The sequence below is a fragment of the Lepidothrix coronata genome, unplaced genomic scaffold (genome assembly GCF_001604755.1).
Source record: "Lepidothrix coronata isolate B3197 unplaced genomic scaffold, Lepidothrix_coronata-1.0 Scaffold258, whole genome shotgun sequence".
Classification (NCBI taxonomy): domain Eukaryota; kingdom Metazoa; phylum Chordata; class Aves; order Passeriformes; family Pipridae; genus Lepidothrix; species Lepidothrix coronata.
Window position 1 is genome coordinate 291,145 of NW_016690438.1, and position 15,619 is coordinate 306,763.

The 15,619-nt window shown below is 41.6% G+C and overlaps 1 protein-coding gene across 1 annotated transcript in view; it reads right to left on the bottom strand.

Annotated features, from left to right (window-relative positions):
• Window positions 1-2,201: 2,201 nt before the first annotated feature.
• The window catches only part of RFTN1 (raftlin, lipid raft linker 1), a 102,893-nt gene continuing 89,475 nt past the window's right edge, over window positions 2,202-15,619 (bottom strand). The window contains exons 8-10 of the mRNA XM_017835495.1: window positions 9,964-10,067; window positions 8,500-8,581; window positions 2,202-4,629 (exon numbers count right to left, since the gene is read on the bottom strand). Coding sequence (XP_017690984.1) covers window positions 4,183-4,629; window positions 8,500-8,581; window positions 9,964-10,067 — 633 coding nt within the window. The 3' untranslated portion in view covers window positions 2,202-4,182. The remainder of the gene's footprint in view (window positions 4,630-8,499; window positions 8,582-9,963; window positions 10,068-15,619) is intronic.

Here is a 15,619-nt window from a genome sequence, read left to right on the forward strand (position 1 = left end):
TCCTATAGGATTTGCATTAATTACCTGGAAAAAAGAATGGCTATCCACTTATCATTACATCACTTTAGTTAGCAGGGTGCTTTTAGAGTGAGTAACAGAAAGCACTTCAATTGAAAAGCCTTTTTTTCCCCTTCAGCATATAGGTAGGGTACTGACTACAGTCAGCTGCCACATCCAGCACCACAGGCACCTTTCTCAGGATGGAGGCTTTGGCAAGGATCATCTTCTAAAGCAAAAAGCACATCTCCACTAACAGCCTCGGAGACATATGAATTGTGTCTACAACTCATAATTCATAGGTGTGTTGGTATTGTTCACCCACATTCCTCACACTTCTGAGAAGCACTTATCAGCAAGAAATTAGTATTTGCTCTTCTTATACTCTTCAGTTCTGTGAGGATGAAATTCCTGCATGAAAGGCTGATCATGCTTCATTTCTGCCCTATAATTGGCTCCCTGAGGCAAACATAGAGTCACGGCAACTACTAAGAAAAAGCAGGGTACCCAAATGCAGAGCCCTTCCCCTGCTCACCTCAGAAACCAAGGCTGACAGAGGAGCCAAAGTAGGGAAAAAAGGGTATATTGTTTTGTACTTAGCTTCATGTCCACGCATATGTTAAAGCTACCTGAGGCTATTTCATTTATACTGTTTTCAAATGCACAGATCCAATAGTCAAAGACATTATGCAAGATGAAGTGCCAGTCCAATCATTTGTGCATTTAACCCCTCCTGAACTCTACATAAACTATTTTCATTATGATGCTTCAACAGTTTGGACATTCTACTCATCATAGTTGTACCCCTCTACCCCTGCTCCCCACTGTTTGTTGCAATATAAAACCCCTTTTTTATCCTTCATTTAATTCAGCCACTCCTCTTTTGACATTTCTTCATTTGCCTGAGCTGGATCTTCTTAGAATTTATCCTACTGTAACAATTGTTGGCTTATTCAGATGACCACTTGCTCCAAACACCAGCACACAAAACTCCTCTCAACAGAGTATCCCACGTGCTTCTCCCTCAGAGACAGGCAACTCTTGGGACAGGTGTACACACCTGAGTTGTGGTGGTCTGACAGGGATGGTTCAGGTTAGAACACACACCTGTGCTGTGGGGCTGCATCGTCACCAGCTGACACCAGGAACATGTGGTAGCACAACCCATCAGCTCCTTCCCCAGGACATGCCGGCAACGCTCATCCTTCCAAGAGAGGCATGGGAAGATTCGTTTGCATCCTTACTGGGAGATTCTGCCTAATCTGGGGGAAAATTCAGGTTTGGCTTAAAATGCTGGCTCTCTGTGGGAAAAGGAAGGGCCTGGCTTCTCTCTCCATCTCCTGCCGGGGGTAACCAACCCTGCTGCAGACTTGGTGGCTCAGAATCACTGTGGCTTCTCTCTGTGAGCAGCCAGGATGGATTCCCACTGTCCCCCCTGAGCTGACAGTTGAGGCAGTACCTCTGCAGCCGAAAGCCCGTTTCAGCTTCTCCCACAGACTTCTCCCACTCCATTGTTGGCGTATTTCCCCGTGTTGGTCAGGGTTTCAGAGACAGGATTTGAGCCCTGGCCTAATCCGTTCTCTTCTCCATTCAACCTTCAAATAAGGTGCTGACTGCTTTCTTTCACTTCCTTGGCCACTCCTGCTTTTTCAGGCCCAAAATAGCAAAAGCAGTTGAGATAAAATGCAGATAACAGCTGTGGAGCCTTGCTGCTGTACCCCACGTGTGCATTACTACCCAGCCCTCATCATATCCGGATCACCTGACTGTGAGGTGATTTAAGTTTTCTCACTTTCCTTGAGATGGGGACACAGTGAAAGCACATGCACAACTCCAGGCAGCTGAACCAGCTCAGGGTAATTCAAAGTCACGAGTTGGAACTGATTATGTGACTATAAACCCAAAGCTGTTTGCGCTCTTATGAAACTGAAAAAACAGGTAAGTTCTCTTTGACTCTTCCCAACCCTAAGCCACTCCAGCATTTACAGGAACAAAGTTTTAAACCAAGCTTTCACCTAAACACAACTTCCCCACAGACCCTTCCATGCTCTGTCAGGCTGGGAAAGGAAAACGAAGTAGCCAGTTCTGTAGCACTAGTAAATACTGCTAATTCAGCAGTAAGGAGCTTCCCCTCATCACCACTTAGAGATCCCAAGTTCTCCCTTTTGGGGACAAATTATTGGCAATTTTGCAAGCATCACAAATAAGGAATCTCTTCATGACCTTTATTTCTCCTTAGTTTTGTAAGCAGTTGGGATCCAGTTAAACAAGGTCAAATTGCAATCCAATAAATGTTTTCTATTAAAAAGTATTTGGAGAGGTCTTTCTACTGCAACACTTTCTACTAGCAAAACGTTCATTAAATATAGTGAATTTTTAAACAAGATTAATACAAAGCTAGTCCTTGAGATAGAAACCATCAGTAGAAGGATCTTAAGCTAGTAAAATCTGCAAACAGGTACTTAAAACTGTACAGAGCAGAGACCCTGTATTTAAGTAGAACAACTGAAACAACCTATTTTTGAGGCTTTTGGAACCCCATTCTAATATCAAGATATTGAAGGAAATAATTGAAAAATACCACCAGAAACTGCAGTTACTTACAGTCCTGTGATTAAACCACTGAATTCAAAATAAAAAAACTCTTTAATCAATGACAAAAATACCACCGTGCTTTCTGTGTGTGAAATCAAATGGTTTAAACTTGAGTGCCTTCGTCCCAATTAAATGAATATTCAAAGAGATGTCGTTTTTCCTTTCTCTGCAATGTTCTGCCTACTGTGTAATTTTTAGGCATAGAAGATGCTTTTGAACCACTCTAGGTGCACATATGATACAGAACATAGTTCTTTGTACAGCATTTTGATTTGAAGACTAAAGAAAATTATCAGGCACAAGTCAAGGGAAAAAATGGCAAATCACTTACAGAGCTCTTTCTTTAAACAAGAAAAGCAGGGGAATTTACAATGTATTTCTCACCTCGTTACCAGATTACTACCCCACTTCTAAATAAGGATGAAGGTGGTCAAAAAGAGAGAAACCACTTCCTCCTATGTTTTTAAAAATACTGAAGTACTTGGAGAACATTGGCACAGAAACTATATTACATGTACATTCACTTGTAAATATTTTAATGTAGCTTCAAACATAAAAATGCTGGTAATTTTACAGAATTGTGTTCGTTATCCATCCCAAAATACGGTTACTTCTATGAAAAAACGCTCTATTAAGGTATTTGCATTTTGTAAGGTCATTTAGTGACATCTGTTGTCCACTGACCCCTGTGTACAATTTCAGTTCTTTCCCACAAGGTATTTCGTAATGGTGAGGAAGTGGTGCAAAACCACCTGGAAAAGGTCAGGAGATAACATCTAATTCCAATTTTTGTGAGGATAACCACTGACAGAAGTATCGTTTACCTGCTTTTTTGTTTCCTGTTTTCTGTCTTCTCAAGCCCCCACAGCTTCTGATGAACTGTGGACTGGCAAAGAGTGAATAGGAAATGGCATTTGATATCAGAATGATCTGCCTCACACAAATTTACCATAGGGGCTTGTTTACCCAGTGTGCCTAAAGTAGGTACACGATTTGCTTATTGTTCAAAGATCTGCAAGGGTTAATAAAATTCAGAAGAGAGTATCATCAGTAAATATGCTACTGGAGATAAATAAGGATAACAGCCATCTTATCTAAGCTTTCCAACTTCAGCCTGTTTAAGCCCAAATACCATGTTCATGACACTACAAGCCTAGTGACAAAATAACATATGGCACAACAACTTCTCCAGAAAAGCTATGTGGACAAGAAAGTACTACAGAATAAAATCTGACCAATTGGAATGGAACACTTGCCCTGACCTGGGCTCAAAGCTTGTTTGCTAAGGTCAGTCACAGAAAAAAAGTGAGGTTGTTCTCTGTCTGTCCCTACCTTTTAATTTAAAGTGTAGCTCTAGGAGAGCATTTCCCACTATGTACAGTGGAAGGAATTTTGCCTTTTCTGTGGGTTGAAAAGTCTGGGGCTGTAGTTACTTGAAACATCAAGATATCAGTGTGCTAAGGAGCAAAGCAAGCACAGCGCCAAAGCAATGCTGAGTTGAGGAACGGAGTTAGCAATGGGGATTATCAAAACCTGTTCTTTTGACTTGGCAAAGACTCAGCAACTCACAGGATTCCTGAAACGCAGGTGTTACTCACAGGAGCAGTCTACGCCCAGCGCTGCCCCATCGCTGCCCCCGCAGCCGCCCGGCGCTGCCGCGCAGTCCCCTCCCTCAGCCGCCGGAGCCTCGCACCCCCCGGGCGCGCCCTGGCTGGGGCAGGCAGGCCCGGCAGTGTCGGCATTGCCAGCAGCATCGCAACTGGCAGGACACGTGTCTTCTGACGCCCCGTCGTGATGTGGACCTGCGTCCTTGGTCCCAGCGCCCTCGTCTCCCAAGTCTATGACATCGTCCAGCTGCTGTTCTGGATCAGGCTTGGCTGCTGCTGAGATCTGTGCTTCCAAGTTCCTTGTGTTCTCTGTAACTTCAAATTCCTGCTTCTCCTCTGCCCTTTGCTTGTCCCTAGTACTTAATTTAGCCTTTGTGGAATTCTTCATTTTTCTGTTGTGCATGTCTTCCTTGGAGAACCTCCAGTGAAACTACAAAGAAGGGATCCAAATGTTAAAGACCATTAGAGACAATCTCACATGGACATTTATTTTCCTGAATAGAAATGTTTTTATTATGTAGTTTTAATTCAAAGACTAGTTTGACCAAAAAGACCCAAGATTAAAAAAATTGCATGACTAAATCAGACAGCTTTAAATCATTTCTGCCTACACCTGTCAGGCAGAGAAACAAGACTCTGATGAATTCTGCTCCTGCACATACCTAGTGGGTTCCTCTCCACACACCATGTCACTGTTAAGGCCTGTGGCACCCTGGCAGCCCACCTGCACCACGTGGAAAGGAAGGATGTGCAAGGCTGCACAAGTGCAGACAGAGGAAACAATCCTATGGCATTGTTCCAATGTTTTTCATCAGGTTAGCAGCAGAACTAATACCCAAGACTATATCCAAACAGTAAAATATTCTGAACTATTTGTATGAATGTTTTTTGATTAGAAAGCGTGAGGCTGACTCTTGCAGAACTTGCACAAGACTTGAAACAGCCACCCTTTCAGAAGTGTTTTGACTACAATTAAAACAAAATGGGAATTAGCAGTACCTTGAAATACTGACTTGACAGGTGTAACATACATAAAGGCTGACAAATATGCCATTATTATATCTGCTTCACTTGTCAAAAAGTGAAGGAAAGGAAAGCCAGACCATAGGGTCACGGAACCATAGCATGGTTTGGGTTGGAAGAGACCTTAAAAGATCATCTAGTTCCAACACCACTGCCATGGGCAGGGACACCTCTCACTAGACCAGGTTGCACAAAGCCCCATCCAACCTGGCTTTGAACACTGCCAGGATTAGGGCATCCACAACTTCTCTGGGCAACATGTTCCAGTGCCTCACCACCCTCACAGTAGAGAATTTCTTCCTAATATCTAATCTAAACCTACTCTCTTATAGTTTGAAACCATTCCCCTTGTCCTGTCACTACAGTTCCTGATGAAGATTCCATGTCTGGTTTCCTTGTAGGCCTCCTTCAGATATTGGAAGGCTGCTGTGAGGTCCCCATGCAACCTTCTCCAGGTTGAACAGCCCCCATTTCCTTAGCCTGTCGTTATAGGGGAGGTGCTCTAGTCCCCTTATCAATTTTGTGGCCCTGCTCTGGATTTGCTCCAGGGTTCCAAGCCGCTGCTGAGCCATCCTATACAAGTTTGCTAGGTACATGTGAGTGCGCATGACCATTTTGTCAGCAGTGCCCATTGCTGATGGCAACTCAGGGGTGGGTTAGTAGGCAACCTTTGTATGGTGTAAATAATCTCATCAGGACATTGAGTAAATCCAGCCATGCTCCAAAAGCCATTTTCTCCAGAGAAACCAGGTCTGTGCTGAAGTTGGCCAGAAGATCGTGTGTTCATAAATTTTTGATCTAGCTCTTTATTCCTTAATCAAAAAGCCATTCAAAACCTATTAAGTTTATTAGATTACAAAGCTGGAACTATGCTCTTTCCTTCTGTTGGCCAGAACTTAATGTAAAAAGAAAAGGCAGGGGTGGGGGGTGGGGTGGGGGGAGGTTGGGAGGGGAAGAAGAAACTGGTTTTCACAAGATTCTTCTTGGTTTTACTTAGAGGAAGTTATCTTTCACTTTAATAGCACTGCAATTTAGAGAAAGAGGAACAATAACATCTCAGTTCTAGAGCTCAACTGTTTAAAATTCAGACACCTGAGTTTTCTCCTCTTTGATTTGCAGAAGTGCTGGGCACCCCCTGCTCCCCTTAACTCAAAGCTCTCTTTGATGGAAGGTAAGATCAGGGCCCTCAATGGGATAAAGATCAAACTGTAGGAGACTCTGTGTGTACATGCAAATGCACGTGTACTCAGTCAGGTATTTATGTTGTATTTCACAAAAATGCATTCAGCCAGTTTCTGCTGAAATAGCATCAGTTTTGTATAAAGTGATTGAAAATTATTATCTCATCACTGACTGAATATTGCAGTAGCAAGCGTACTTCTGACTTACTGAAGAGAGAATTAAGTTGTACCACTCCTTGAGTGTTTCCTTTTCTGTTTCTCTAGGTACCCTGAGCAGCAGTTGGATGGTGTGCAAAGATAGGATGGATCATTTTCCAACAATGCAATATCCTTTTAATCTTACCAGCCTATTTCACTCCTCCAAAGGGTTATCTGTAAACATTTTAGACATGCCATATCTCAAGTTAAAAAAAAAAAACCTAAGAGCCTGTGACTTTGTATGTGCAGAATATTCAGCAACTTAGTCAAATGCCAGGTTTGGTATCTTTGATGTGACTCACAACAACCACCTACAGATGTTGAACCAGTCTTACATCTCTTTATATAACTATAATCAAGGTATGTCATTTTTCCTTGACCTTTGGTATGAAAATGTGCTGTAGTGATTCTTGCCTTCAAATATGCCTGTATATTTAATGCTGCCAACGAGTTAAGTCCTTTGTTTTGTCAACCAGACATTGTTAAATAAGTTTTTATAACCCGGAATGAAAAAAACTTAAACAAAGTTTTGAATCATCTGGATGGTATGTATGTGTTATAATACAAGGAATCAGTATCATACTAGTTTCCCTATTTGAAGAAGTACAACCACATACGGGTTCCCACCACTTCCACTAAAACCATGTACAGTGGTAGGAAAAGAATGACCAAATAGAGGCACTCTAATGCTCATCCCAAGATCCCTTTAATCACCGGAAAACAAAGAGAAAAAAACAAGAAAGATGGGCTTTGTAACATGTAAAGACAATATTCCGGGCTCCAGCTTTGCTAATGAGAGAGGGTACATCTTAAATCACAGTCACACTCCCAGCACTTCTCTCCTACTTCAGTCAGTTCAAATACTCCCCTGCTCTGCACTGTATCAAAAAGACAACTCTCACAGAACCAGGCTCCAGAACAGTGAGGGATTTATAGATGAAAACTATCTGCATTCTATAAACTGTTGGGTAAAATGCTCCTTGTGGTCAGCTCTGCTGAGCACTTCCAATCTCCTACTCCAGCTCAGCTCTGCAGGGTCTCGAGGGCCTCACTCCTGCAGGTGACATCAGGCTGGGCAGCACCCACCTAAGCACACAGACCCAGAACACAAACGGGGCTGCATTCATCAGACGCTCATCGTCGTGTGGTTTCAGGGATCTTTTCCATACTTCATCTGGCTTTCCTGATCCCTTCCATACTAAAAGGGCAAGGCAAATTTGAGTACTGTAGGAAGGTCATCACTTTCCCAGTCTCTCAGCTGTATGGCATGACAAGCTTGGGCAGGGGTTCCCACAGCTACACATTTGAAAATGGAAGTGGGAATACACACATGTACCCACATCCATACATCATTAGCTGTCAGCTATGTCCTCGAATAATTTAGCTGGATTCAGGAAGCTTTTTTTGGTTAAACTGTAGCAGAATTCATTATCATTCACACAATAGATGGAAACACCAGCCAAGATCAGGCCTACATTGTGCTAGGCTCTACCAAAATACACACACACACACACAGAGAGAGAGAGAGAGAGCGCAATTTAAACAGAAAAGAAAAAGACAGGCATTGGGTCAGAGAAAACAGTATTGGTTCTACCTTGCAGGCAGTGAATATGGACAGAAAATTTTAGGTCATACATGGAGGTTTATGGCTGGTTTACATAAAGAGAAATCTACATCCCTTCTGCTGCCACAAGTTCAACAGAGAATGAAATCTAAGAGCTTTCACATCATTTGAGCATTTTTTTTGTTTCTTTCATTTGAATAGTTCCATTCCTTGTGTCTGGCTACTGCATCACAGAAACACTGAATAGGCCATTTTTCCTTCTATGGGAAATCAATTACAATATAAAAATACCACCAAAAAAACCCAAAGAAACCAGAAACTCAAGGTTATTTACCTTAGATTCTTTCTTCTTTGCTTTCTGGGGCAAAGAAGGTCTCTGAAGAAATACAATTTGCTTTGTAGATAAATTCCCCTCCCTGAAAAGAAACAAATGCACACTCCTGAGAATGAATTAAATTCACATCCAGCATCATTCAAAGCGAAAATCCATCTCAGTCATTTATTTCTGCAGGTCAAAGAAGAATAAAATGAAGAATGATCCACATGTTCCCTGTCCCCAGTGTCTTTGAGCAGCCTGGTATTTTGCAGGGGGGGTGGGGTGGGAAATGTTCAGTCTGACAGAGCCTGTCAGCCTGTGACACAGTTTTGTTGAATGTTTTAGCATTAGTGTGTAAACACAGAATAAATTGTTTGGAACAAAAAGGAAGAAACCCAAGCACCCCGGAGCCTGTGTGTCTCAGAGTGCCTCCTCCCTCCTTCCCTGCCTCCCAGGGCACTGATCTGGAATGGGGATGGGTGCTGCCTACAGGTCTGCAGCACAGCAGGAGGAACAACCAAATGCAGTTCCATTAGGAGGCTGCCCTTCTGCACTGTCAGCCTGACCTGTCTTATTGAAGGTATTAGTGGGATACAGAAAGCTGGAAGAGAAAGAAAATCATATATATCTTTAAGAGATAGGGCTTACAAACCATAATTGTGATTTTCTATTCATTCCTGTATTTAAACACGTATGACAAACTCAAATACCATTTTTCCCCCGCACAGATGGCCTCTGCTTTTTAGGTTTTTATATGTAGGAGTTGTCTTCATCTAGACCTCATAAAGAGCTCTGCGTATTTTTACTCTTTAAAGACAGAAAATCATGACTGATTATATGGGTATGTATATAAACATAAATATATTCTTGACCACTGAAAATTCAGAAAGCACCATCTTCATGATTAACAAGTGGGATAATTGTTTTTCACTAGTCATGAAGAGTATTTTTAAGGGACTTGTGTTTATATTTTAAAACTCAGAATATTAATAACAGCAAAGCAGACCACAGAATTATTATATCTGCACAGAAGGCTACTAGAGCAATGATACCCAAGCCTCACACAGTTCTGCTCAGCTGGACTGTATCAGCAGCATTAGACAGAAATCTATTAAGAATAAAATTTCTTTTCTTCATATAGACAACATCTCACTCCAAACATTATTACACATTTTGTCTTTGCTCTAAGAGGGGTTACTGGAAGATCCAGAGTTGGAATTTTACAGTCAAGGAGTTTACAGAGAGGCAGAAACAATACCCAGAAAATTTATGCAGAAACCACACTGCCACCTTGCAGTATTCTGCCCACCAGACACGTGCTTCCTGCCACATGTGGCTTGTGATGCTGAGAAAACCCAGAGAACAGCTGCAGCAGGGTTTGTGAGGAAATCCACACTAACTGCACAGGGAATTGCCTGTACAGACTGTAGTGCTTGTACAGCAACTTCTCTGGCCAAAAGGCAGCACCCACCCCCTCCCTACCTGTTTGTCTTCACAATGGGAGTAGGAAGCACACACGTCAGCTGCCAGCCGTACATGGCAAGGGAATTCAGCAGTGGAACGTAATCTGTCTGCACTTCAACTCCCTGGGGAAGGAAAATCAACAGTTAGCATCACCACTTGGAGTGTGACATTCAGTTCGACACTAAAAAAAAAAAAACCAGAAAAAAATACATTTGTGGGTTTTCTTGGAGGGAGAAGGGGGTTTGTACAGAAGTGGGTCATTTTCTAAGTTCAGCTGGGCAGGAAGGAAAACGTTCAAAAACATGAGATACAAGACCTATTGCCCATACATCCCAAACTATTAAATGAGCTTGTTTAAAATGATAAACATCTGTGATCTTGGTTTTGCACTGCCTGAGTCATCCATCTAGCTTTAGATGATTCCAGATCTGAACAGGACAAATTCATTGTATGTTATCAATTATGTCCTCCAAAGCAAAATTACGTTCTAGTTAAAAAGGACAACACTGCTTTGCTCATATTCTGCTCTTGTCTAGGCTACAGTAAATCCTGAATATCTGCACTCTACCATGGTGGATCAAAAGCAAAATAGCCAACAACAACAACAAAAAATGTAAGTACGAGTCTATTCCTTTTATCACCCACAAATACGCATTGCTGCCTTCTTATTTTGAATCAGGAAATCTGTGGGCGAGACCAAAAGCACTGCTTTCAGCACAGAAGTCTGGCTCCTGCTGCACATGTACCCAGCAGAGCCTTCCCGATTCTTTTTCAACTAAATGGCAGACCCTGTAATTCACACAGAAAGAACCACTGTGGTTTCGACAAAGATTGCTCCGGTGAGGTGCCTGATTGCCAAGACTTCCAGTAATATAGCAAATAGATGCTAGAGGTTACTTGGTAGTTTTTAATTTTAATAAACAGAAAGCAGACAAGTGATAACTACTAGTCTCTACAAATATAAAAAAATTCTATTGGAATAACAATTATATTTGCCAAGAATCTCAGGCGCTTACACAGGTTTCATGTGCACGTAAGGAGTTTTAACTGCCAATTCTCAACACTGGGGAAGGCACAACAGTTTTGCAGCTCCAAAAAATCCATTTATTCTGCAGTAATGAAATAGTCATTTGATCAGAACTAATCCAAATCCTGCTGTAGTCATTTCAAGGTATTTTAGTGAATTCCAATCTCAGCTATTCCTTTCTTCTAACAAATGTAATTTAGGTCACTTGGTATCTTTATCACTGAATGGCTGCCTGACTATACCTATTAAAAACCTGATCATGACTACAAATGCAAATAGCTGAAGAAGCTGTATTACTCCTGCTTAAAAGGAGAATGTTTAAAAGCTCTACCCCAGAAAGTGCATGCAAGGGAACACTACTAATGTAACTTCTGATTTCTGTGCAGAGGCTTTTGGGGACTTAGAGAAATACTGCTACTTTACAACATCACCATGTACAGACTGGAATTTGTAACTCCAGGAAAGAGACACCTTGCAAGAGGAGTGCAATACCACGTGGCCCTTAACTCGTCCTCTGAAGCGATCAGGACTCGTCATGCAGCAGTGATAATGCTAGATTCAAAGTCTCCTTTGACTCCAATTTCCCTCTGTAAGATGGATATTTCTGCCCTCTTTCCACTTTAAAAAGAGTGTCCAAAGGTAACGCAAAAATTACAACATATCCAGACACCTTTAAGAGATAATGTCTCAAGAAAACATCAATAACATGCTGAGATTTATGAGATTGGTCAACAACGCCTTCAAAAAATAAACATGAAAATATGCAACATGATCATTAAGAATAAGGTCAGAGCATCCACCATCGCAAGCCTGCCATGAGGTGCCACATAAAAGGACCCGACTAAAACATTCCCTTCATCAAACAGTGTTTGCAGAGGAAAAACCAGAAGGAGCTCACTCATTTAGAGGGTAGAAGACTAGCAGGTCAGGAAAGACTGGCACAGCAGACCTTGTTTGTGCCCTGAGCAACATCTTATGTTGCAAAGAGGATTTCTATTTTGAATTCATTGCCTAAGGTGGGTGATTAGCAGGAAGAACCTTCCCCTTGCATCAGGATGCGCAACAAATGTCAGAAATCAGAGAGTGATTATGGCAATGAGGGAGGACATCAATACCACGCAGAGCTCATTTGACTGTTGTAGAAGCCAAATTATTTCAGGGACATGCCATCACTCCTGCCACAGCCCACTGTCCCTGCAGGCTCTGAGCAGGGAGACAAGGCTGGCTTTGGACCTGTCTGACTTGTCAGGATTAAGCATCATCTGCAGCAGGTGATGGTGTATTTCACAATCCAATGGTGCAGAAAGGAAACAAGCAGGTAAGCACATTCAGAAGGGTAAAGTTATCAGAAAATACATTTAAGATTAAAGTCAATTAGGCCTAAAGAAATGGTTTTTTTGAATCTGGAAATTAAAAAAAACAAAAAACAAATGCCCATTGAAAGAGTTCTGTACAGATGTTACAAAAAGGTGAACTCTTATTTTTTCTATGTGCTGGTACCCAACACCCCAATGTACATGTTAGGTTGTTTGGAGGGAGGAAGTGTATCCATCATGCAGAGGCGTACACCTCCTCTGAGCTCCACATGCCCTTCAACAAGCCCTCTCCAACTTTGCACGACACTTCGCTGGAGTCACTCACTGCACTTCTTCCCCAGGTCCCTGGGGAATAAACTACTCTAATAATTGCCTGAGTTTGAAGATGACAGACAAGAGAAAGGAGTCACTCCAGAATAAACAGGTGTAATCCACATGGGCTTCAAGCTCCTTACTTGCAAGTACAGATAATTGAAGCTTTCTGTAAGACCACGAGAAATGACTTCTCCCTCCCCCTCCTGAATCATCGGTTGTAATCCTATCCCACGACTGGAATTTGTGTGCCAGCAGGAGTCACAGTTATAGAGACCTTTAATTGGTGTCATATTAAATGCTTTCTAAAGCAAAAATGCTTCTAAAGAAACAATACACTCGGGGACGGGTGCAGAGGAAAAGAGTCATCTTGTATTTGCTTTATATTTAATATAGTAATTATTTTATCTACTATTATTAGAGACAATGGAAATATAATTTCAAACATACTGTTCCATCAGATGAAAGTGTGATGCTCTTTCTAGCTAGCAAATACTGGATTTGAACACCAGCAGAAGCAGAAAAAAAGTGCCAGAGCTCTCCTGAAAAAGAAGTGTTCAAATAATGCGTCTCAAACTGGGAGACATTTCATTCAGTGAAAGGGTGGAAAATTTTAATTAACTTGCTTCCCACTCTCCTGTGGATGATAAGTAATCTCTGATCACACTTTGAGTGTCAAGAAGCCAGAGCATATTGAGCTAGGATTTTCCCTTGACTTGCATCACATGAAAAGAATTCTTTTTATTTGTAGTTGTATTGTTTGTTTTCAGCATTTTTGCCTTTCACAGTTCCTTCTGCTCATTAGGAAAAAAAAAAGATTAAAAAAAGATAAGAATAATATCTAGGGCAAGCCACACAAACAACTGCATTAGCAATTTTTCTTTTCTTTCCCCCCCGCTACTGAAGCAGTTTTAACCACAGTAAGGTAATAAACAAGACAACTACTAAGCTCTTGGAGACAGAAGTTCTTTAGAAATCATTCTTTCCTGGGCTAAGTGATTTAGTTACAAGGCAGCTACAGATTGTCACTATTTAATATTTTTTCCAACATGGATTAAAGATTGGAAGATTGAAAATCCCATTAAATAAATCTTAATAAAACCTTTATCAGCGAATCCTAACAGACTGTATACCAAGATCTACTGACAGATGGCAAAGAGGATGGGAAGTAAAAAACACAAGTTGCTTTGAAAGTGTAACCTACTGTTTGTTGAAGAAAATGGGCACTGCATTCAAACCCAGCTCCTTACAAAAAACAGAGGGGAGAGTCCAGGAGGGTGGCAACATGCACCCTCCGCCAAGGCTGGTTACCAGTCCTCAGCACTGCCAAAGCCAAAGCTTTTCTGTCCTACGGCACTGAAGGGTGGAAGAGGAAGTGGCAAAAGTACAACTTGCACCTTAATGGAAAAGAAGAAAAATAAAATGAGAGAAACTGAATATGCAGGCCATGTGAGAATGACCCCGTAAAAGTGTGCTGCAAATGTTTTATGTTTGTAGTAACACGGCCAACAGGAAGACTAAATACAAGCTCTAAATTTGTGAATGATTTGCCTTTTTCCTTTTCAAGACTCCTTCCAAAAGATAATTTCTGCTAACAATGTAAAACTATTGAACTATTAAAAACATTTATCGGAAGCAAAAGAGAAGTTTCAAAAATGCTTCAGCAATAAAGTTGGACTATGTTCCTCTAGTATTGAGCTGCTCCTACATTTCCACGTGTAATACTCCACAGCACCTTGCTAGCAGACACTTGCTACACAGCCATTAGCTGTAGGGCAGAGGGGTGTGGGGTGGCTGCTGCACCCTTAGAAACCACCAGTGGCTTTTGGCAGCAGATGGGTCACTGACCAACACAGAGTAGCTGCCAGATGGGGACCTTAGTGAAATGGTAACAGAGCAAAAGAGTAATAAATAAATCCACAGACAGGCTTTGTCTTTACTATTCTAGGCATATGCAATTCAGAGTTATTTATGATTACTAATATCTATGTGAATTCATGCAATGTAAAATATTTTAGAGAATATAACAAGGCTGTAACACTAAATGGGGTAGCATCCTGATAACACAGTTTTCCTGCACTTCAGATGTACCCAGTCACAAATTCAATATACACATAGACTGCTGAGTAGCATTCACAGCTGGCTCCACATCTAGGGTAAAACAAAAAATAACCAAAAATCCTTCTTTGCCCACAAAGCAAACTTCGCCCACTTCTCTCACTGAATTCTGTGGATACAAATCCTACTTTCTAGCATATACAAAAACATCTGAGCGCTCTTGATATTGCCTGCACCTGTAATATGGAAGTACATTTGCACAGCAACACAGTTCTGCATTTATAGAAGCACAGAGTCGGTAGCCAAAGCTGCACAAGGTGGATGTGTTGACACAGAGGGTTCTCCACGCACAAGAAACATGGAAACATCCTATGTAATGTGTTAAACTCATCACTGCACAGGCAACGTACACACAATAGGACAACTCCACATTACTGTCGGTGGAACACATGAAATAAATGTGATCTAGCAGCCCATCAGTACATTTTCCTAAATAACTCCGGCGTTTTTACTTTCACAATTCCTGCAACACTTGTGTACCTTAAAGGGAGAGTTGATTTTACCATTTGTCCATGAACTGTTTTGGGAAAAAAAACCCAATATAGAAAAACACTACCTGAGAACCTGGGTACTCCAAGGTGCTGTACCACACACAGATGAATCATTCCCATGCAGCTTACCCAACATAATTTCCTTTGATTATAATTTATTCTCAAACAAAATGTGGCTTTTGCCAGAAGGTTTTGTGCACCACTCCACCATTATGGAACATTTCTATGTGAGCAAAACAGCTGAAGCCCAGACCCTCCACTACCAGCAGTTCAGGCAGCAGGAACACAAACACTGGCACTGCCCTTCTACGTGCAGGCTGTGCATGCAATTTATGGGGTCCCACTACTGCCTGGCTAAAGGGGATCTGCTGGGGAAAAAAAGCTTGATTTGTGTCCTGTGTGGTTTTATA